The sequence below is a fragment of the Onychostoma macrolepis genome, chromosome 10, assembly GCF_012432095.1.
Source record: "Onychostoma macrolepis isolate SWU-2019 chromosome 10, ASM1243209v1, whole genome shotgun sequence".
Lineage (NCBI taxonomy): Eukaryota > Metazoa > Chordata > Actinopteri > Cypriniformes > Cyprinidae > Onychostoma > Onychostoma macrolepis.
Genome location: NC_081164.1, coordinates 11,003,504 through 11,028,696, shown reverse-complemented (window position 1 = coordinate 11,028,696; position 25,193 = coordinate 11,003,504). Strand labels below are relative to the sequence as shown.

General features: G+C 37.0%; 1 protein-coding gene across 1 annotated transcript in view; it reads left to right on the top strand.

Annotated features, from left to right (window-relative positions):
* cxadr (CXADR Ig-like cell adhesion molecule) overlaps positions 1–25,193 on the top strand; it is a 56,232-nt gene that overhangs the window by 18,967 nt on the left and 12,072 nt on the right. Inside the window, exon 2 of the mRNA XM_058788664.1 lies at positions 22,671–22,840. Coding sequence (XP_058644647.1) covers positions 22,671–22,840 — 170 coding nt within the window. The remainder of the gene's footprint in view (positions 1–22,670; positions 22,841–25,193) is intronic.

Below are 25,193 nucleotides of genomic sequence, written 5' to 3'. Positions count from 1 at the left end.
CTTGAAGATTAATCTGTACTTCAGATTAAACTATGCAACAGCTTCAGAACACTTGAAATATAGTGCACGAAAACTTTATGGTGCCTTTATAATGTGTTTGTGCCTTTCGTGGGGCTCAACAGTGACACAGAATAGTATACGCACAATATCGGATTTGGAACGGTCTCGTCTCACCGTTACCCGATCCACAGAAAATGACTGTATCGGAGCTGATACCGATCCTGAGTATCGGATCGATGCATCCTAACATATACAAACACATATTTGAAATGTCCTTTGTTCACCCACAAAATCAGAACTTTGACATTTCACATCATTCTTTATAACGTTTACAATGATTTGACATTTACCTTAGCAAGATTCTCTAGAGCCTTCTAGCACATTGGAAAACCACATTGTTTGTATGTTTTGTAGTAGAAGGTTAATGATAATTTTTCCTCTCGTGCATCCTAAATAAAGCTTCCCTCAGAATATTTTTTGTCATTTGAGCGTATTCTAGCCATATGCATCTGTCCCACTTTCTTTACTGGTGAGAATATGAATTTCTTCAGCGTCATAGAAACGTCCTCGTGTACTTTTTTTGCGTGCTGAAGCCTTAAGCTTTTCAGGCCTTCAAAATAAAAACTTTTTTTTTTTCTTTTTTTTTTTTTAATGCTCTCAGCTACAATGTTGAATATTTCAAATGAAATGTCAGGTTTGATTTCTGTAAAATCGAATTCATCAGATACGTTTGTTACCATATAGTGTTCTGACATGTCATTTTTGCAAATCCATGCTGTCGTTCTGCTTGACTTGTTTATTCAATATGCTTTGCAGCATGATTTAAATGAAGATTAATACTGGGTCTGTTTCTGCTGCACACATCCTACCTATTGTGTTTTAAAAAGGTTCCATGTTAATTGGGATTTGAGTAAACTTTTTTTCAGCTTTTGATGTATTTTAGGTTTTTATTTTAACCTTGATCAAATAAGAAGTTGGTATATGACCACTTTGGTGTTTTGGCTCTGAACACAAGTTTTCTCTGATTCTTTGATTGAGATTTCTTGCTGAGAGTGAAAGCCTGTTATCTGAGATCAGACACTTTCATTGGGATTACTGAGCTGAGCTGCCTGTCTGACCCTGGATGATCTTTAAACTGAGAGACAGCTGTCTGTCTGTTTGACCACTTTTGACTTAACCTTTTTAGATGCAAGGCCGAGAAGCTTCTAGTGTGTTTGTATCGTTGTGTGTGTGTGTGTGCAAATGGACATGCATGTTGTGTGGGCTTATTGGCTTTCAAAGCACTTTATTGGGCAGTTGAGGTTGAAAAGCAAGTTCCTTTTTTTTTAGGAATATTTCTAGATTCGGTGACTTTTATTTGATGAATTCATGTTCTGTAATTGTCAAATATACAGGTTTCATTTCATAGAAATAAAATTTTGGTTCTCTAGAGAGTGTAATCTATTTTTAGAATGTAATATTGACTGTGAAAAGGTCATCTGTGTGTTTTCTGGTCTGGTGAATGTGGCTTTGTTAAACAAACATGTCTAGGTGTGAGCCGAATGCTAGTACTGATGTGAGCCAGAATCTACCCAGAAGGCTTCCACCGCTACACTGTCCTCATAATGCCCTCCAAACATCAACTAAATCAAATGCAGTGTTTTTTATGTAACAACAAACTAGATTTTCTTTCCTCTTTCAAAGCATTAAAACAATATGGATCACAAGGAGTATGTTAGATCCGACGGTTGTTTATGTATTTGGAAATTATGCTTCCCCACAAAAGCTTAGAGACTACAAGAGTCTCAAGTCCAAAAATAATTGTTCTGCCAGATATTCTTAGATAAGTCATTTTATGTAGCAACTGCCTCAAATGGAGCTGCATTTAATTAATGATATAATTAAAAGAGGTGTGGTGGAGGATGACTAGCTGTTGTTAACAACAACTGGGAAATGGCAAAAGAAAAACAGGCGCACATGAATCTCTGCATTTGCAGTAGCAGGAAGTTCCCCCTCTGTAATGTTACTTATTCTTTGATTGGTTAAGAGAGACCTTTGAATTCAAAACAAAGGCAAAGTGAATTTCATGCACTATGAACCATTTGCAACTTGATTGGTTCATTGCATCGGAGCTCATCGGTCAGTCGGGCCATCTGATCATTCTGATTGGCTGTTCAGCTGGCGAACCAGTGCACAAGAAAAGTGCAGAACAGACATACTACTTGGCCGTCGGGTCTCGAGCGTGAGCAGACCCCACAGTCTGCTTTCATCGGCACTAGTTCGTCGGCATTGACTTGGTGTGTACCAGGTTTATGGTGCCACACAATGTGTCTTGTGTGATGCATATTCAGTGCTTTTTAAAGCAGACCTTGCTGCTATATCACATTCATACACTCATACACATCCAGTGGCAAGTGTTAGTGCAGTTTTGCACTTTTTATCGCTACAGTCCAGGTTCTCCACTCTCTCCTCTCGCTCTCCTGATAATAGGGCCATTTTTATAATCGAAACAATTCAAAGAGCTTCCTTTTTTCTTTTTTTTTTAATCCCCAGGTAAAGCTTCTTTTTTTTTCTGTAAACAATTTTATGGATTGATCATAAAATATTTTGCTGTGTGGAAATGGCATCTACTTTAATGTTTGATATTCAGAGTCTCTTTCTCTCTTCCTCTTTTCATCTGTCTTTTCCTCAGTAATAGACCCTGACACACTTGCTGAGCCTGAGGGAGCAAAGCAAACAGAGGTGCGCTCAACACACCTGCTGGTTTGTTTTTCTTGCTGGTGTGTAATGCTTGAGATTGCTCTCATCATATTGAGACTATGTTCACTGCAGAGATGAGGTCCATACAGATTGGCCTAAGTGGAGTCGGCACAGTGTGTTATCAGCAGGGCTGGGTGTGATCTGATAGTGACTAAAGTCCTATCTTTACTGTCCTGCTGTCTCTTTCATAAAGAACACCAGCAACAGCTGAAGTCTGCGTTTTGTAGCCAGGCAACAGATTTAGACTGAACAACAGCTCTATAATGTTTTAGATTAATATACCATTCCCTAGAAGAGATACTTTGTTTGTTTGTTTTTTTTTTTGTTTTGTTTTTTGTTCTTGCACCAAAACAACAAAACTAGAATGCTCTCATTGAAATCAAGAAATTTTCACTGATTTATGTATGGAACTTTATAGTTTTGTGTCGCCTACACTAAATTGATTATAGAGTGCATCAGTCAGGTTCCAAAAGTAAAAATTCCATTAAATTTCTCCATAGGTTTTTTTTTTTGATAGCTTATAAACCTTTAGAAACGGACCTACTGTAAGCTATCAGGTTGTTAATCAATGGCATATGCTTTTGTTAAAGGCTATTAGATTAATTAGAACACATTTTTAACAGCAGAATTCCTAGTGAAAACATTACCAATCAGAGAATTGAGGCAAGAAAATTGTGCCAAAACAGCTCTCGTTGACCATCATGAAGCACTGTAAAATATGTAAATTAATTAAATCTTATTGCTAAATAGTCAACTTTAAATCAATAGTTTTATTTCTCAGTGGTTTTTAATTTGTCATTCACAATGCTTTATAGCTTTGTCTTTTAGTCTTAAGGTTTTTTCATATTCATTATCCTAATAATTCGCCACACACCGAAACCTTGCACACTGAGTCCGATGCATATTAATTAATCCGTTGCGGGGGAAAAATTCGCAAAACGGTACTAAATGGAGTCTTCAACCAGTGAGGATGATTTTGCTGTCTTCTCGCCTCTTAAAAAGAGAAAAAGAAAATTTATATTGGGTCTGTCCAATCCTGAGATATAGAGAGAAAGGAGAGTTCCCCCTCCTTAAGGAGCAGTGGGATTATCACGGGCGATTCAAAGTTTACTTCAGGATGTTAGTGGCTCAGTTTGATGCTAGCGATACTAGAGCCACATATTTAAAAGACCACCAATTTCTGTGAACTTGTGTGCAAGGATCTTTACAGTGCTTTGTGCCGCATGACAAAGTGGATGAACTTGACAATTGCCATTCTGGATTTTGGCGTTCGCTTGTACGGTGGCTCTGAATTAGGGATGTGCGCTACGACTAATTTGACTGTTCTTTAAATGGAAGTTTTGTGTCCGACTACTCTAAAAGCTAGAAACCCCCAAAAGATGGCAAAAGAAAAAAAACTGTGCGTGTCTCAGCCTCAGACGTCACGACCACGGAACGTTGGCTAAACGTCTGATGCATATGGCACACAAAAGTGGAAACGATTCAGGAGTTTCAAAGTCGTCATCGGATTGGTTGAATTATACAGGATTTCCTGGGAGATGTGTGTCTCGTGTTCTTTAACGCTTCGCCTGGAAACAAAAATTCCATGGTGCCAAACCCCCTCACGAAAGAAAAAAGCCATCGTGTTTACAACTGTGATGACACAAATGCTTATCAGGATCAAAAAAACTGAAATATTTAAAGTTCGCGGCATAGAATCTTTAAAATACGTCCGAGAGTTTTGCACACCAGTCTGTTATTGTGGTGACATTTCCACGCCCCGAAACTTTACACTGAACAAAACAAACTGTGATTGGTTGTTTGACATGCCGGTCAAACGGCATCATGGGTGGGCCTTGGCCATTGAAAGCTACTGTAGATTCCAGACCCACAGCCGTCAGTCTGAAGGTATGGCTATGCGAGACTAGTGTCTATATAACAGCCTACACTTGAAATACTTAATCTTTGAATCACACTGTCAAATCTCTCAATGAATTCTGCTAAAAATGGTCACGATTATGCTTGTCTCGCGTTATCATCATTTAATTTTTAGGTGGTCGTTAAACAGGAAAAAAAGGAAGAGCATACACTCAACACAAACCAGTGCATAGCTTGTTTATTCAGATCGGCTGGACTGGAGCAATGCAGAAATGGAAAATCAATCAATAGATTAACAGAATTCTTCATTTTCATACAACGTTAGCCAACATATTAAAACACAAGTCAAAAACAATAGGAAAGTTTATCAAGGAATAGCATTAAAACGGCTTTTAAAAATGTACTTTGTGTTGGCTATATTGTCTAAAAACAAATCAATGCTCGTTGTACTTAGACCATGCACATTTGTTAAGTGAGTTAAACATGTTAATGTGGTCTGACGAAAGATGGGACTAGAGACTATTCTGCACTAGGCATGGGACGATAACCAGTTTCAAAGTATACCACGGTTTGGAAAATTCACGGTTTCAAAACCACTAAAATTTTCTGTTATACCTTTCCTTGGTTTCCTTGTTTTTTACCCAGACATTTAAAAATAACACATTTTAGAGCTATAATCGCAATACTGTGATGCCGTGAAACCGTGATATTTTTATCTAAGGTTATCATACCGTCAGAATCTCATACCGGCCCATGCCTATTCTGCACTTGAAAAAAAAACTTGCGCTCAGCAGGAACTGAAGTCACAGGCACGCAGAGAGATACAAGCAAGCAGACGGTTTCAAAAAGAGCCTGGAAATCCCGCACCACCACCAAAGTGGGTCTTCATTTAGAGGAATAGACGGCACGGATGGGATCGCGGACCGCTGCAACGGGTTGTAGTGTATGACATGATTGACATTTGTTGGCTTTGGCTAGCCTCCAAGCTAACGCATACGTGCCTGTATTGAATATGATTACGCGTCGCTCCTGTAGAGTTATTGTGAGCCAATTTGACATTACACATTTTACACAACTTTTCCGCTTCCTTCTAATTCAAAATAATCCCAAACCTTGCTGGTCTTTCGCGTGGTCATTTTGAGTTCGCCGCAACTGACATGAAGAAAACGCATGCGAGGTCTGAGGTAAAAATGTAGTTTCCGCCCAGATACGCTTTTAAAAATATTTATACATTTAAATATTTTGACATGTATTCTTTTTCAAAAGTTTTATTTGAACTTATTTAAAATGTTTTAAATGTAACGTTAGAATGATGGTAATTTGAATTATAAAATGTTTTTTTTCTCATGTAATCGACTATTGTTTTCAGTGTCGACTAGCAGGAGCTGTACCGTCTAGTCGACTAGACCCGCACATCCCTAGTCTGAATTGTCAAAACTTGCTTGATATGGATGCGAAAAACGTAGAAAATCGAACCAGATCCAAAAAAATTTATGACGGACGAAAGTTTCGGAGGCAGTGTGTAAACGTGATTGACAGCGTGAGGTTGTATTTATTTTTTCAACGTTCGAAAATTTCGGACGAAAATTTCAGACTGTGTGCAATGACCTTTACTGTAAAATACTTTTTTGCATCAAATTAAAATTTGTAATGTTGTGATTCATCTCATAGCTAGTTCGTTTGTTTCATGGCTTATAACTCTTTAACAAAGGTTGTTTAACAAAGATTATAATACTTTATATTGAAAAATTGAGCAGACACTGGCATGTTGATTGTACTTGGTATGGATTGTAGAACATGTTTGACCAATCGAGAGCTAGATCTGGATCTGTTGAGATCTGTCCAATTCAGTGCAGTGCTGGTAATGGCATTGTGCCCATATAGACAATGTCACTTATCTATAGTCAAGTGCTATTGATTTACACAGGCAAACAGTTTATCAAATTCACAGTTTGCCAAGCTCTCAGTGGATCCATTATTGGAAATACAATATTCTGCAGATGAAAATAAAACACTGTTGCAGCCTGGGGCAAAATGTTTAGATGCTGTGTCTGAAAAACACCCACAGTTTTAATCCTAAACTAAACTCTTTGTCCATGGAATAATTGCTTCCATGTTTTTCCACCATCTGTAAAGCAAATCTTTTCCCACTAAGTCTTGTTAAAGGTTTTGGGCGAGTGTGTGAACTATTTGCCTGTGTCCTGAGAACTACTGGCTGGTTCTGCAGGAGAAACTATATATAGTACTGTGTATAAGACAGACTCATCATCTGCCTCCAGTCTGTCCTAGGGCTGGGTAATTTGGCAAAAAAATAAAATCTCAATTTTTTTTCAGAACGTTTGACCGATTCTCTTCGATGTATGTATTTATTTTTTTATAACTAGTCAACTTAAAAATGTAACTACAGCATGATTCAAATAACTTTTTCTTTATTAACCCTCTTGTTAAAAAAATTATATTCCAAGTGCACCACACACCACTCCATCTCTGTGTAATTCTTATGTCTGCTGCACTAGTTTGCACTATGTCCATACTTTCTTCTGCACTGGAAGCTCCTGTCACCAAGTCAAATTCCTTGTGTGTGTAAACTTGGTAATAAAGCTCTTTCTGACTTATGAAGGTATAACATCAGTAGACTATTAACAATAAATGTTCTGTGAAAACAATGAACAGCAGCTTTCAGCTGGTCACTATGATGCAAACATGAAATATTAGACATACAGTAGTAGTTCTTTACAGGTTTTTTTATTAGGTTGTGCTGCTTTTCCATTGTTTTTTCTATGTAAACATGGATGCGTTTGAGTGTTGCACTCGTATCTCTTTCAGCGCCTCATGCATGAAACGGCATTCTAAAAAAACGCCACAAGTGAAAAGAAGTGCACTCCCATCTTCTTGCTTGTTTTTCCTATTCCTCTGCACGCATCGCATCTTTATCAACACAAAAGCGCATTCTGTGTGAGCTATGATATGAACGCGTCACATGTGAGTGGTTAATCACGTGTGCCGACATGCTGTTGGCTCGTTATTTTCTCTTTACTGTTATCACCGGCATATTGTCAGTGTCTAATTCTGACGTTTGTTAATATTTCTATTCAAAATCACGATTCCTCGATTTCTAAAAAAAATTAAATCATCCAAAACATCAAATTTAAATTAATCGATAAAATCGGAAAAAACCGCCCAGCCCTAGTCTGTCCCAACCTCATGACCCCACCACATGCAGTCTGAACTATGAATGAGCTATGATATACTCCTATTCAAAAGTTTGGGGTTGTTACTTTTTTGGTAACCCTTTACAGTAAGGTTCAGTAGTTAAAGGGGACCTTTTATGCCCCTTTTTACAAGATGTAAAATAAGTCTCTGATGTCCCCAGAGCGTATATGTGAATTTTTAGCTCAAAATACCCCACAGATCATTTTTTTTATAGCTTGTTAAAATTGCCACTTTTAGGGTATGAGCCAAAACGTGCTGTTTTTGAGTATGTTGCTTTAAATGCAAATGAGCTGTTGCTCCCGGAGAAGAGGGTGGCGTTTCCAGAGCTCAAGCTCCGGCAATAGCAGTGATAGCCTTTGCAAATAAACATTCCACTATTAGTACAAGCCTGGTATCTTTACAGAAAACGATTGTATTGTGCATAATAAATTTGCATTTATGAATTACACAGACGGGGAACACGGCGGGATAAAAATAACATGCTATCACAAACTTTATAAGTCCCACTTTTGATTATGAGCTCGACAACTTCAAGTGATCGACTCGCATTGCTTTCATATGCAACTTTTAACTACCACATTCCTATTCACGATCATTCTGGTAGCACTTGGAGGCAGCATAGCTTTAGCAACATTAGCCTTACAGAGTGCCAAAAAACTCTTTCAGAAAGGAAATTTGGAAAACAAACGCATGATACTTACTTTGTCTGGAGCTGATGTTCACACAGAAAGCGTTGGTATTGATTCCTAAACATTTGGGGTCTTTACTGATTTTTTTCCGGGTTATTTCCTTTGAAAATGAAATTGAACCACAGTGTCCTCTGCTCAGATGGGGGGAGATTATGGTGACTCGTATGTTCATTAGTGCATCCCAAAACACAATGCTTGTAATGCCTCTTTGGCACTGGCATTGTATATCTCCAGTAATGGCGGACTGCAGCTTTTCATTCAGGGCTGTGTGTATGCTAATAGGGCAGAGTGTGTCACAAATGGGCGGGACTATTTCCCCTCAGTGACGTGAACAGAGGGAGAATCTGAAACAGCTTGTTTGAAGAGACTGTTCATGATAAATTGGTTTTATAAAAAAAATAAGTGGGTGGATTTGTTTGATCAGAAATACAATAAAAACAGTAATACTGTGAAATATAATAACCTAAAATAGTGTTCTATTTTAAAATATACTTTATTCTTGTGATGGCAAATCTTGCCTGAATTTTCAGAAGCCATCATTCCAGTCTTCAGTGTCGCGTGATTCTTCAGAAATCATTATGCTGTTTGTATGATTGTAACATTGCAATCTAAAAACAAAAATAATGCTTTTAAAGCAGAAGTTAAATTTACTGAACTAAAAATGAAAAAAAATAAATAATAATAATTAAAAAAAAAAGGCACAGACTAAAAAGGCTGTTTTTATTACCCCATTACAGTCACTTTAGTTAGTGCCATCATACAAATACACTTATTTGTAGGTTTAAAATTCTACATATGACACATTTATTGTCCAACTACAAATATTTCAGCAAAATGTATATTTTAATTAGAATTATTGTGCTCCTATTACATTGTGCGTCTGTTTGGCGTGCATGCGTGCTCGTTCAATGAAGTCTGTGAAGTTTAGCGGAGAATCTCAAAGCAGAAGGCTCATGCACTTCTGACAGCAAAATGGAAACATTTCCATGGCTTTCTAACATTTACAGATGGAGAATATACCTGTGAAATGTAAGTTATGCATTTAGGAAAACGGCACATCCCAAACACATTAAACAGCGCGAGTAGCATCTCAGCGGCACATGCAGCCTTTCTGTCAGAGCCGTTTTAAACTGAAACTAAACTATAGGCTTCTATATCTTATGAGTTTTTAAAGCCCTTCATATAAAGTTTGTCACGTGTTTAGAACCAATTGTATTATGCACTTTCTCTGCAGTAGCTCAGTCTGTGTCCTCCGCTATATTTTCAGATGCGCTTGTTTTCAAACTACTTTATATCGATATGAACGGTATTGCCTTATATCGTATTGCTTATAAAGAATATATCGTACAAACTCGATATACCGCCCAGCCCTACTCAGTGTTGAAAGCAGTTGTGCTGTCTGCTCTTTTTTTTTTTTTTTTTAAGATTCTTTGAAGAATAGAAAATGATAAATTGAGAAGAACAACATTTATTTGAAATGGAAATCATTTGTAGCATTATAAATGTCTTTAACTTTAATTTCTTTAAAACAATCTTACTGATTCCAAACTTTTAAACAATACTGTTTAAGATGATATTGGTTACAATTCTGAATTAAGTTGGAATTAAATTTAGTTGCTTAGAAACATCTATGAATTCACCTAAAAGCTCAAGAACTATAACATATTTTAAGTCAGATCTCACAGAAAGTGTTGTAATTTTTCCTGCTGATCACATAGCAACCGACTGACCCATGACTGTGAGCTGAGAGGTTTGAGCGATATCACTCTCTTACATCAGGGAGGATTTTAGTCAATTATTAAACACTACTTTCATAGTGTATGTCTGTGAGTGTCTGCTGCTTTATCTGCATTTTTGTTATTACTGTCCAATAGTCTGTATTTCAGGCAGTGAGCAAGCGGTGTATAAATGCATGTTGTTGAAGCTGCTAATTGCAGTGTCTGCTATTTTCAATGTGCATGATTGGCTAATTTCATTGGACAGTTCAAATTTGGCCTATTATTTTGTTAAATGTATTAAACTGCACATGCAGATGGATGTTCATTTTAATAGATTTGTTTCTGAGTAGTTGCGTTTGCTTCAGAAATAATCAGTGCTGGGACATGCCTATAGCCTTTCTAGTAAACAAAACTTTCTAGGATTCCCTGTAATGGTGACCAGGTAACTACACAAGGGATATATGAACTCATGTTTTCAGAATAAATTGGTTTGCCGTATTTTGCTCTGAAACTGCACTCTCCTACATTCTCTTGTGGAGTTCATGCTTTGGTCAAAATTTGACCATTGTTCTATACATTAAGCTATAGAGAAGCCAGCCGCAGTGACTGTTTTAGGCCAGCCCTCTTTCATATGCAGCCATTGCTAATAACTCTGAGAAGAGGCCTCGTTACTGCCAAACGAGTTGGGGGCTTTAATCCTTAATTGAGCAGTGCGGTTCAGGAGAGAATGTTCTAGAATGATATTCACGCTCTGTCAGTCTGAGCCCTCCGCTCTCTTGGCCCCTCCAAAATCATTAAAGACATGCGTGAGAACTTCAAGCCGTTGTGTGTATGTGTGAGGGTGGGATTATGTGTGCCGGTTTTACATTTTATTGGTGTTGTAGCTCTCGATTAAACAGTTAATTTAACTTGTGCTCAATGTTTTATGTGTGTAGTGTCAGCCTCTCTCTGTTCTGCTTTGTGAACATCAGCTCTGAGTTACTGATCAAAGACTGTTAGTAGTCTGCTTTTGTCAGATTAGAAGTACACAAAAATGAAACTTTCAACTTCTCTCCCCTTAGAGAAATCTGGAAGAGCAAGTTTATCATTTTACATCTTCGTTCAGTATTTTTCCCACCCGTCTCATTCGCGTGATACCAGACATCACAGTTGCTCAAATAACATTGTTCACAATGATAACACCCACACTATCTTCCTGAAACTTCAGTGTTGTTTACTTGTATTACTGTTTTACAGTTTATTCACACTCCATATTTGCTGCTTGTCGTAAACAAGACATGCAGCAGAAAATTATCCAGAGATGGAGCAGTATTTATTTTTCAAGCTGCTTTGTGATTTGTTTAGTTGTTGTGGAAATAGTTTTGATGTGTAATGCAGATGGAAGAGGTCAGTGAACTGCTGGATTTAGTTCCGATTGGGTGTGTCGTTTGATCCCCCAAGTTGTGTATTAGAAACGAAGAGTTTGTTTGACACAGATTGAAAGAGAGAGATAGACTGCATGGAAATATACATGTCTAGATTAGTGTAGGTCCCAGTAGACAGGAGAGATTTATGGAATCCGCAGCCTGTCTCCTGGACTGGCCCTCTCAGCAAGCACTGACCAGGCACATGATCCTCTTGTGTTTACTTGAATTATAAAAGATTTGTTCTTGCTAGTACACTTGCTTGGATTCTGATTGTGTTTGAGACCATGATCATATCTGATATCTTAAAAGGATGGGATAGTTCACCCAAAAATTAAAATTCTGTCATTGTTTACTCCCCCCTTGTGTCATTCCAGAGGTAAGGCTAAATAGCTTTCTTATTTACTGAACTTCAAAAATTCTAATCTTGTGGGGGTTTTTTCCACTCATGTATATTTTTCCAGTTAATGTTGAATTACTTGGAATGTGTTGTGACTGAGCTCACATGGAATTTTCGCCCACATAAAAGCTCAGCAGAACTGGAACGCCTGTCATTCACGAAATTCTACACTTCCCCCACCTTGTGCTTGTTTTTTAATTAAATATTCTTGAGAAATTTGCAGGAATTAATGCAAAATCAATCAGTTGCCACAGTATTTGTGGCAGCTTTTTGGTCTTGTTTCAGAAAAAAAAAAAAAAAAAAAAATTGGGTTTTTAGCTGATTACAATCTGTAATTCTGATCCCAAACAAATTGATTATTAATAATTTAATAATAATTCGAAGCATTTAAAATACAGTAAGTACAGAATGCAAGTCATTATGGGCTGCTAATTTGTCTTTCTCTTCTTTAACTTGCTCTGGCATACAGGAAAATGCAGTTTGAATCCCTATGCAGCAGAAAGCCAAATCATGTATTTCCAGTGTAAAGTGTAGGAGTATGTGTCTTAGCCATATACAAAGGGGATTTCAACTATGGGAAAGTGTTGCACTATTTGTGGTGGGGGAGGGAGAGTGTGAGTGACCTAAAGGTGGGCAGGGAAAAATGTAAATGGTTCTGCATTCATTACTGCGTCTGTCTCAGGGTTAGAGAACAGAGTAGAGTAGAGAGGAGAGGAAAGGTCACTAGCTCTTTGTCTGAAGGGCAGTGGAAGGAGTGGAGGAGGGAGCTGATGATAAGCAGATGCTAAGAGAAATGAGAGTAATGACCCATTGGCTCAGGCACCTTTATAAGATGATGAATAAACTGCCTCTTGTTCCTTGAGGACGTGAGAGAGAGAGAGTCAGAGGGGGGCTGATTCAAAAAGTCAGAGATCTTCATTGATGATGACAGTATGCTTACAAATGAGATAATGAATGAGCAATTTATTATACAGAACCCAACAATATTAGCAGCACCACTGTGAACTATAGTACAAATTCTAGAGCTGAAGTGTGTGTTGTTTTTATTCATGATTTATGGATTAATTGAGGGCTCATAGGACAGGTATGTCTAAAATAATTGTTAAATTGACACACAATGTATAAGCTCATCTTCTACTTTTGTTTCTTTGCTCTTACACCACTTGTTCATAATTTCAGCTGCTTTACTGTAAAGGTCAAACTTGGGCTAAATCCAGATGATGGCTTTAGGAAGATGTTTTGTGTGAATTATTTATTTTTTGCAACTAGCTGGCATCTGCAGTATTTTTACATAAGAACTATCAGCATTTATTAATCCTTCCACCCATCCTAGAAAATGTGACACATATGCCATGATTCTCTATAGAGCCGTCACACTCTGCTTTGTCATTTTCTTGTACTGTCGGAACCCCAAAATAACTCCCACTTCACTGCTGCTTCTGAAATAAGAGTTTATGTGAGTGAGAGAGAGAGCGCTCAGTTTGCAATTTAACAGTGTACTCAGCCATCCTCGTATGACAACCTAATTACAATTCAAGCGTTGCTGTACTGCATGCAAAACAGCTTCACATGCTGATATGCAGAACAATCCTGTTAGCTTTTGAAATGCATTAACCATTTTCTGTTTGTCCGTACTCCAGAGGGATCGACTCAGCTGTGGAAAGATCCTTCCAAATCTTCCTCCTGTTGCATGTCATATACATGGGAGTGACCTTTCCTTTCCTGTGTGTGGCTCATATGTCACAGAGTTGACTTGTGGAGATGGAAACGTGACACACACATGATTTTATCGCGGTTTTATAATTTATAAATGTCCTTCACTTGCCATCAATCCTGTTGACACAATCACACTCACTCTGCTTTTTTTTTTTTTTTCTTACCTTCTTAAACATTCAGACATGCCTGTGCACATTTATAGTGTATTTAGACTATGCTGGTACAATTTTGGAAAAACATTGCAATATTTTGTTTTTCTGTAATACATATTGTGATATGAAAAAATACATAAATTTCCACAAGATTATTTGAAAAGCTTTATTTGGAATTAATCATTCTTGGATAACTGGTGTGATGTTTGTAGGGGATTGCATGAGCATAGAAGATGTTATTTTTAAAAGATTAAGTTTTTATGGCAATGAGTGTACATTTGACTGTTAGTATTGCTATACTTTTCATGAGTCATACAGCTCCTTGACAACAAGATAAACTTGTGACCAAGCAACTAGGACAGCTCAGGATTTTTGCAGCCGATACAGAGTACCGATTTCTTGTCATGGTGATTGGCCGATGCCGATTCTGATGCTTCAAACTTTATATAACATATGTAATAATGTTATATAAATAATCACAAAAATTATTCCTTATACAGTGAACATTTTAATATTCATTTAAAATGGTGTTCATGCATAACATATGCTATATCCTCTAGTATTTTTATCTAAAGCCAAACGTGCTTTATTCAACCGTGCCCTTTCTCTCTCTCTCTCCGGACGTGCGCCGGCGCCAAGTTTAAGAGCTGCGATGACGCAGTTATTACTACAACAACAACAACAACAGAAACACAGTGAGCAGCAAAAAATCATAGATTACTTTCACTAAAACACAGCAGAAAACAACAATACTGCAAATATTGTTCTTTTTCTTTCTAGCTATATTTATCTATACCAATGACTCGGAGTATTCAAACCAGATGTGACAAGACGTTTCTGATCTACATTTAGTGTTATTAATCTGTAGGCTAAGAACATTTAATTAAATAAATAAATATAAAATAATTGTTGTTGGCTAGGTTGAAATTTAAACTTTGAAACTGTTATCTATCTTTTCTGCTCAAGATAAAAACGTTTTGATTATCCATGTTATGTATGTTAGAGAGAGGACAAAATAAATAGAAACATTTAAACTCCAAAATGGAGAAGTCATGTAACTCATAAGGTTTAATACTGTCCAATAAGACTGAAGAGGAAAAAGAACTAGAAACATTTAAACTACTGAAAGAACAGAACAGAGTAGTTCGATCACGGTTTATCCACGGAAAGGCGGATTAATCCGCGGGTCAGATAATAAAAAAATGCATTCTGATTATTTGCGGGTGGATAAAATAAATCATAAATGATGCAAATATGAACACATTTTTTAAAATACATTTTTCATCAGGCAGACGATTTAATTTGTGTGTGTTTTCGCCTGATCAGGATGTTTCAGTGACAGAAACGGTGACATTCCAGATAAAGTTTGAAAGGAGTGAAGCCTGTGTTAATGCTATTGAATGGGCTAATATGGCCAAAGAAGATATTTTTGTTTGATAAATAAATGTTCATTTAAAAGCAGCCCACGATCAATGTATTATGTTAACGTTATCCCTTATGGCTCTGAGGTTTTGTTCTGTTCTCCACGCTGTGACAACTCACAAAAGTCTATTTTTAGCCAAGCAGCGCAGATAGCCGCTACAGAAACGTGCTGCGCTGCGGCCGCGATCAGCTCTGGTTCTCGTGGAACGCGTGCAGTGATGCGCAGATCAGCTCTAACGTCACTGAATCTGCTGTTAAAAACTGAAATATTCATTCAGTCATCATGCAAAACATACACAACAAATAACACATTTTTCATTGTTTCTCAAAACATTTTCACACCGGCAATGACATGACTGTGGCGCCAAATCATTTATGTCCCCACGCATTGACGTCATCAAATTGCAATCGGTACGTGAGATCGACCAAATGTATGAGTACCGATCGAGTCATAAAATGTGATTATCGGCCGATACCGATCTACGGTCGATCGATCGGAGCATCCCTACAAGCAACATCTGGGGCCGGTTGCATAAAAGGTTAAGACTAGACTTAAAGGTCCCTTATTGTACACATTTCTGGAGTTTTATTTTAGGTTTTGATGTCCTTAAGAATATATATTTGCGGTATAAGTACCAAAAAGCATCTCAATATATTTTTACAGCTTTTCTCTCATGAGCTCTGCTAAGAACAGGTCGATTTTGGCCTCAAATTAGAAATTTGATCGCATACCTGCTGCCACTGCCGGACAAAAAAACGATGACAGCTGTAGTTAAACGCGATAAAACGAGCGGACTGGATAGAAATGATCATCAAAAATGCTCGCGTTTGGAGCGCACACTTCTTATCAGAAAAGGTTCAATAAAGTATTGTCTTTTGTTGTTATGGGTGCGTCTGAAGATTTCTTGCATCTCACGAGTCGAGTATGAAATACGTTAATGCATGTGTGTAAAACCACAAACTGACGATTTATATATAATCATTTGTAATTGTACATTGTTGTGATTAATTGTTGCTGGAATAATAATGTAGCTGTAAAAATAGTTGCCTGCTAAAATTGAAATGTATTTACATCTTCATCATGACTAGATAGACACGGTGAGATTGTCGTTACTATACATGTTAGACGTGATCCACCTCATTCGACATGTTTGCATGTTGTTGTTACTCAGCAATGGCATGGACGCGATGTTGTCTGGGGGTTTGGCAAAAGGATGGTGGGCGGTGCTCGGGATGGTGACTGAAGGCGGTGACTGAGTAGATCGGAAGTCACAGCGGCTCGTGAAAAATCACAGCTACTTTATGCAGGCTGTGTGCACTTTACTGTGGATTGACTGTTTTGAAACTTATATGGTAGTTACATAGCCCCTAGACTAAAAAAGCCAGGAAATTTCAGTTTTGACAATAGGGGACCTTTAAAAGTTAGTCATCTAATTTTGTTCTTTAAGACTGGTCAAAATTTGTAAAATTTGGTTACATTAAAATGTAGATTAGTTTAAGCAGAATCCAAAATATAAGACCGATTACCCCTTGGTTAACTGCTAGTTGGTCAAACTAGTTCTTAAGACACTGTCTTAATATAGAAGCTAAGTTTATGCAACTGGCCCCAGGGCAGCATTGGTGTAAACATTTATGCATAAAGATCCTTAAACCAATCATTTCCTGTTTGTGTTATTCTAGTCTTGTTTGTGGCTGCTTATTAAGGTTGTGGACCCAGGTCTGTTTTTTAAACTTTGACATAATGTGTGTTTCTGATCTTCAAATGACTGTAATTGTGGTCTGCCATTTAAAACTGATTGTAAACCCCATAGCTGTTAGTCTTTTGTTTACATTCTCACTCTCTGTCCACACCAAACCATTACTCTCCTCTCACTCAGCCTCCCCCACTTTTTTTTGTTTGTATCACTCACTCTTTATCTGCATTACCTTCCCCCTTTTCGGTCATCCCCTCTCTGGCATTCTCAGAAGGATGTGTTGCCAGGAGACAGGATTCTCTACCTATTGTAAGTGCACAAAGGGGGTCTACAATCAGCAGGACTGGGGCTCACGGAACTGATGTGAGAGGGAGAGTTTGAGAGAGCGGGAGAAAAAAAATGGAGGACTGAGAGGAGAGAGTGTTGTGGTGGTCTTGTGGCCTCATTCTAGTAGGTCAAATTGCTTTCTTTTAAGCCTCGTAGGATTTGTTGTGTCATGCTCAGCTGGTGGAGGTCAAGAACAGCAGGCAGAGATGGATATTCTTAGAAGTTAAGGCCCCCTTATTTCAGACCCACATGGTCAGCATCCATTACGCTTGAGATGCAGCTTGAGATGCAGTGTTTTGCGGTACCTGGTCATGTGACAAGAAGTATATTTTGAACTTCAAACTTCAGCATGGCACCATGTCTGTTGTTTATGTTGAGTAGTATTTCACGTTTTTACAAAAGCAGCAGATAAGTCTGTTCTTGATTTAATATCTCCCTTATGTTCCCTTAATCTTAATGTATTTTAATGCAGGCTTGTACTGTGCATTTTACATTTCTATACTGATTACGTAAGCTTCGCATAATAACACATCTTGAATTTCGAAATGGGAGCAGTTTATCCTTGAAATTTGACTGGGATGCATGTTTAAATGTCAGTGTAATTCTAATATTAAATCATTTTTGCAATAGTTATATGGTGGTTTATTGATTGGCTGCTGCTTGTTTTGTGGCCTTCAAAATGGTGCCCAATCATGTGATAATGAAAAATGAATTGTGGCATGTGTAATTCATTTAGTTTGATGTGAGAATATTGATGTTAACAAACCTTCAGCTTACGTTTTAAATGTTTTGGTTTCTAGTAGCACACTGATATGAGGCCAGTTCATTTTCCACTCTGGTAATTTAAATGAAACATTTGTGAAATGTCACTACAGATGCTCTAATGTACTATAAAAAGACCATAACCTGGTCAATGTCGATGTCTTTTCACGAGTGCATCTAGGGCTGGGCGATTTTATCAATTAATGTGAATTTTTTAATTTGAGTTTTGCCACGATTTAATTTTTTAGAAATCGAGGAATCGCATTTTTGAATAGAAATATTACCAAACCTCAGAATTAGACACTGACAATATGCCAATGATAACAGTAAAGAGAAAAGAACGATCCAATCGCATGTCGGTGCACGTGATTAACCGCAGTCATATCGCTAGGCACCGTTTACACAGAATGCGCTTTTGTGTTGACAAAGATGCGAAGCGGGCAGTGGAATTGGAAAAACATGCAAGAAGATGGGAGTTGAGTTTTTCTTAACTTGAGCGCTACGTTTTTAGAACATCGTTTCATGGATGAGACTCGAGTACAACAGTCAAACGGGTCCATGTTTACATAGAAAAGACTATGGAATAGGGCTGTGGCGATTCGTCGATATTTAAAAATCATTAACTTTGCTCGCGTTGAGTAACCGCCAAAATACCGGAAGTGGCGCATTTCACGGACGAGAATCGATAAAACACATTTTTAGACTATTTTCCAAGGCTGCATGATATATTAAACCCATTTAAAAATCATAATTAAGCATAATTGTGAATTCACAAACACAGTGATTTAATAAAATAATTATATGCTATGCAGTTCTACTACAGTATATGCACTTTAATTATTTACATGCGTGTAGGTTACGTACGTGCGTCACACAGTGGCTCCACAGAAACTGTTAGCATTTACATGTGTGGAGCGTCTCAAACTCCATCTCTGCATGTTGTTGTGAGTTTGGGTTTATTAAAACGTTCATCTGGGAACGCAATGTGTGCCATTTCATCAGATTTGTAAGGTAAATAATTTATAAATCTACACAAACACAGGAGAATACATTGCGATTTCAAAATAAAAGCTCAAACCCTTACTCTGAGTTTACAGGTTTTGGTGTCCACATATTCATTTAATTACAGTGGCTATAGCATTTCTGTCCTAAAGGAATGGCCACATTTTAAAGATTAAGTGGACATGTAAATTTAAATGGTTCTGATTAGATCACGCAGTAATGTGTAAAAATAATCATCATTTATAATACTTTATGTATTTTAACAGTTTTGTTCAATAAAACCATATGATTTTTTTGCTTTTGATACTTTATTTGAACTAATTGTTATTGCATCATTGCTATTATATATGTATTTTAAGTCATTTTAAAAGCTATTGTTCACTTAAATCTATTTTTATTACAAAAAAATTATTATAATTATAGGGCCCTATGAAATACGTTTTATTTCCAAATTCAGTTTTTTTCCATTTTAATTTTTCTATATGAAAAATATAGAAAAATGAAATATCTTTCTTTTAATAATCAAAAGCATCTCCAATTAATTGATTTTTATATTTTTTTAAAAAGTATATATTTATTTATTTATTTATTTATTTTATTTTTCAGAAATACTGCACATTTACATTTTTTTTTTACCTAAATAAATTCTGGTAAATAATATTTCTAAATAATACTAAATATTTAAATAATACTCCTTTTAAAAAGTGTTTTTTGATGATAATTTTATTATTAGTAGACTAGAATACATGGATATGTTGTCATTCTTACTATGCAATTAATCGTATTCGATTATCATGCGCATCTCGTTAGTAAAGCTGGTTTCGTGATTGGCAGTAAATCGCCATCACCTGCTTTCAGATGGAGCGGCAGTTAATACACAGAGCCGTAGTTCACTGACAAGCTATGCTAAACTGCGTTCATAATCGAAGGTGAGTCGTCTTCGATTATGAACGCGATATTGCCTGGCTTGTCAGTGAACTACGGCTCTGTGTATTATATAACATGTATAACATGTAAGACAAGTTTGTACAGGATGTAGTTGTAGTTCATGCATCTTTTCTGCAAAGATATTTAACAAGTGATTTGTTTAACATTTACTTCATGTTGACAACATGTGTGATGCACTTGGAATATAATTTTCTTTAACTAGAGGGTTAATAAAGTTATTTGAATATCATGTTGTAGTTACATTTTGAAGTTGACTAGATTTTATTTTTTTGACAAATCGCCCAGCCCTAAGTGCATCTGTTGGCTCTGTTGAACACGTTATGCGTGCGATGATTATGCAATGAAAATCAAAAAATATTTTTTTTTGTACAGCTATGCTTAGTTTATATTTGGTTCAGCTTTCTTGTTCTGTATTCGTGCTCGTCCAGTATTGATTACAGATGTCCATCAGATATGCAAACTGTTATGTACTATTTCATTTGCATGATTATAGTTGAGAGATAAAGGGTGGGGCAGTAAAGGGAAAGCCGGTTTGGACTGTTGTTGTGTTTTGTTTTTTTTTTTGTTTTTTTTGGTTCTTAACATCACAGTAAAAAAAAAAAAAAATGGAGTTGTGATTAGCATGTTAGTGGAGCACAACACTACAGATTTTAGAACCAGATTTATGGCTCCAGATGGAGAGAATAGGCCTAGGTGATTGAATGAAGTCATGTCCTCAACGCAGCCCTGATCTCTGCTAGAGAGCTGGCTATATTAATTAAAATTAAATGAAATGCAGCCTTCAGCCAGGGTCACCAAAGGATCCATTCGTTTAAAGAATTACTTTGATCACGGGTAAACGAGCATATATTACTGTTAATGGGGGATTTTTGAATGGCCCATGCCAACAATATTAATTTGTTGACTGCAGTGCCGCTTTTCATTTGAATCAGTATTCCTTGTGCGATACACATTTGTAATATTGTTTTAGCCCCTCATATCAAAGCTGCGGTGATACCCAAGGGAAGTTCACACACTGTCATAGGTGTGACATCTAAATGGTTCTCTCTTATATAATGCAGTGTAACACACCCTGCAGCTTCATTCAACTGTTTGTGTTATGTGAAATGTACATTAAAAGCTGATCTACAACCAGGCCCTTGATTGTGACAAAAGAGCAGAACCTCATGGAACTGATCTCTGATTAGTAGCCAGAGGCGTCCTCTGTGATGTTCTGATCTCTACGGGAATGACACTCCACCTGTTTCTAATTGTTTTTGAAAAACTAGACTTTCTTGTTCTGAAGTTTCAGCTGTGCATCACTGTATATATCTGAGGGCAGAGTCAACTCACTGAAACTTGTTTAGAAACATCCCACATGTAATCGGTGCTTAGTTACAAGTATCTGTCTGTCTGTTTATTAGGGCTGATCTCAATTTGAATCTATTCTCATTTTTATGAAACAATATTTATTCTTAAATACTACAAACTGATTAATCTAGCCTGTTTTCAGTTAATGAATGGAACATTGTAGCGCACATTGCTTTGTTATTTTTGATATGAAATAAAGTCTCAGATTTCAGGTTCTTACCATTTTATTTCAGTATTCAAACAATAAATGCTGTTTTGGTGTTGTTTAATGTGGATAGACAGATTTCTGTATCACCTCAGTTCAAGAGAAGCACATGAACTGATCGTCTCCTCTGGTTTAATACCAGTTTTAGCAGGAAATAAACCTGAATGAGCATCCAAAGGTATGTTAAAAGAAAGAGTAGCTTACCCAAATCTGTATCCTGTCTCATGTAATCACTCAATCAGGGTGTTTGTGTTTGTATATAAATCAGTTAATTTTAACCTCAATATGTATTACCAGCTGACTCTAATGTACATTTTAGCATTAGCTGATTTTTTTTTCCTTGAGAAAATTTGGCATGTATTGTAGTAACTGTACCTGATATATATATATACAGAATAATCGATATTGAATTGAAACGAAATGAAAGCTTATGAAATAGAATCAAATCGTGAAAGTTGTCAAAACCTAGCACTACCATCTATGCATTAATATTTTTTTTCATTTTATTTATTATTTTTGTTACTTACTTTTTAATTACTTATTTAATAGTATTTATTTGACTTTGTCTCTCATTTATTCACTTGCATAGTGCACATGCATATTGCTGGTCGTTCCTGACCAGTAAATCCATTTCTTTATTATGTATCATCAATCAAGAAGAACTTAACCTGTACTTCGGCCTGTCTGGATTCTGTTAGGAAATGATAGTGTTCCTCTAGACAGATGCTTTTTTTTTAGGTCTATCTAATGTCTATACTTATTCTTGAGCTCTGCTGTACAGATCCCTACTGTTGTCTGCTCTGTTAGTAGTCATTTACTAAATGTTCATTCCAAGAATAGATGATCTCGAATATATTCATCTTCAGCTCTAATGAGGTCATGCACCATGCATATCTTCTCAGACCACAGAATTCAGTCATTGTCTCAAGGATGCTGCATTGCACAGGCTTTGAGCTATAACCCCTATAGTGGTATCAGATCCAAGCCATGCAATGATGTGAAAATGGCATCCATCCGACACATGCGGCATGTTCATTACTGTTTGAAAGCATTATCTTTTCTGCTCTTCTCAGGCCCAGCCTGTGGACTACAGATCACTTCCACTGGCCCCACATCCATTGAGAAAGCCAGTGGAGAGACTGTGAAGCTGGACTGTCAGTTTACTCTTGCTGCTGAGGATTCTGGGCCTCTGGACATTGAGTGGAGCCTGCAGCCCTCTGACAACCAGAAAGAAGAGAAAGTGGTGAGTAGACAATGTGATTGTGTATCAGGTTATGAGATATGGTTAGTGTCTGTGTGAGAGCGACGGTCTCTTTATGTGCTTGGGGAAAACATATTTGATGCCTGCATTATTCAAAAGCCTCTGGGAGGTTTAGTTTGACTTTGTCCCTTGTGCTCCATTGCCTCTCTTCCTGTCACAAGTTCTTGTTTTCAGCAAAAACACAAACTCTCAGAACTAGTTTGACTGTCTCTGTTGTGTGAAGCAGCACAGTAACATTCCTACTGCACAGTCATCAGCAACCACACTTGTACACAGTGTTCTAGCTTGAGTTTTAAACAACGTCAGAATCTGACCAATCAGAAGCTATATGATTTTTAATTTGATGTTCACACACAAGCTGCTCACAATCTGGTGGTTTCAGTGTCACAGAGGTTCGAAGGAAATCTTTGCATCTATGAGTTTGGGTCACTAAAAAACATAAAATTGGGAATGCAACATCATATTTTCAAACTTGTAATTAGAAGCGCTTATAAACTGGCTGTTGTCAACAAAAGAAAAGCTTTAAGGGTTCCCTGTGTTCTTCCATCTAATTAAAAACGCTCCATCTGAAAGCAGTGGATGGAGATTTACTACGATCACAGAACCGGCTTTACTGAAGAGATGCGCATGATCATCGCATTAGATTTGCACAGCCCTATGTTACACTGAAATATAAGATAGTAATATTTATTTTATTTATATTTAATACTATATTATTATTGATGTTGTTGTTTATTATTATTATTATTATTTTCTAGTCATATTAATATATAATCAAACGATTTTTGCCCACTGGTTGCAGTTTTTATCAGAAAATCAAACTTTGAATCCCAAATGATTAAACAGCAATATTTAGTGAGAATCCCACTTAAGATCTGTTTAGAAGTTAAGTATTGGAGGTATTTGCGTGTGATTGTCCTTGAAGGTTGACCTTTCATTGTACATTTTACCTGCTTTGATCAGCAGCAAGCAGGTGCTGGTTTGTGAGCTCCACATCTGTCAGAGGGAAATGCACCTCACCACATTGTGTGTTTTATGAACATGTTGTGTTGTTTTAGTGCTCTGTAAAGTTGCTCCCAGGATGGATATGTGTGTGGCTTTACGTTAAGGTTCTAGTTCACATGGAAACTTATTGTTTTTGGCAGAAGTTAGTTGATTATGTATTGATATTTTGTTTGTATGTGCTTACACTTCTCTATGAATTGTGGTCTGCAGAGGCACTGCTTTTTTCCCTTCATCCGCACAGATGCAATCTCTGTAATATAGACCGTAATTAAACTGTCTCTCACTGATTTTTGCCCCAACACTGGACTTGCAGGTAGAGTAAGCAGCCAGATATATATGTGTGCTTGTCTGCTGCAACCCCTCATGCAGAGATTACCTCATACTCTTTCTCTCCAGAGATTATGCATTTAGCTGGGGACAGAATTGGGTCAGGAGCCCTCAATGGTCGATCTCCCTTTGGTATCCTTGCACCTTTCTTCCCATCTCTCTCAGTCACATATGCTCGCTCTCTCTCTCTACTCCATATTTTTTTCTTCTCAAAGCTCCTTCATTTCTTCTGTCGTTCTACACCTAATTTTTCATTCTATTTTTATCGTTCTCCCTTTCTCCTCACATTTCTGTACCCCTCAATTGCTCAGTTTGCTGTTTGCTGGTTCGTCCTCATGGGTATAGATCTGCACTCTTCCCCTTCTGTTCTGCCAGGCTTTGCCCCAGGACTTGAAATTTGTCTTTGACCCACTTCATCGTTTTTAATGGTTTATAAGAAGTTGAAGGTTGGACACAGGCTACTTCAATTTTTGTGTATGTGTTTTTGAAGAAATACCTAACATTTATTGTGCCCCAGTTCTTTGGAATGCTTTTTCACAGCATTATACTATACTATTTTTACAGTATTTAGCTACATGGTTACATTTGTTTTGGAATGGCAAACATGGCCTGCATATGGTTGTATTAAAATATTTTGAAGGCTTTCCAGTATAATCCAATTCTGGTCATCGAAAAGTTTATATATAGGCTATGGGATGCTTTGCCCTGAAGTGACAAAGACACTTATAATGTTACAAAAGATTTGTAGTTAAATCCATAAATATTTTATTTATTAAATAATCCTGAAATAAAATGTATCATGATGGTTTCCACAAAAATATTAAGCAGGACTACTGTTTTCAAAATTGATAACAATAATTATTTCCTGGGCACCCATTTAGCATATTAAGAGAAAACTGTTATATAAAGTTGTAATATCATAATATTTCTGTTTTTACAGGATTTTTGGCTCTTCCTTCAATGATTGGCCTTGAAAAGCTACTAAATGAGAGAAAAAAATGAA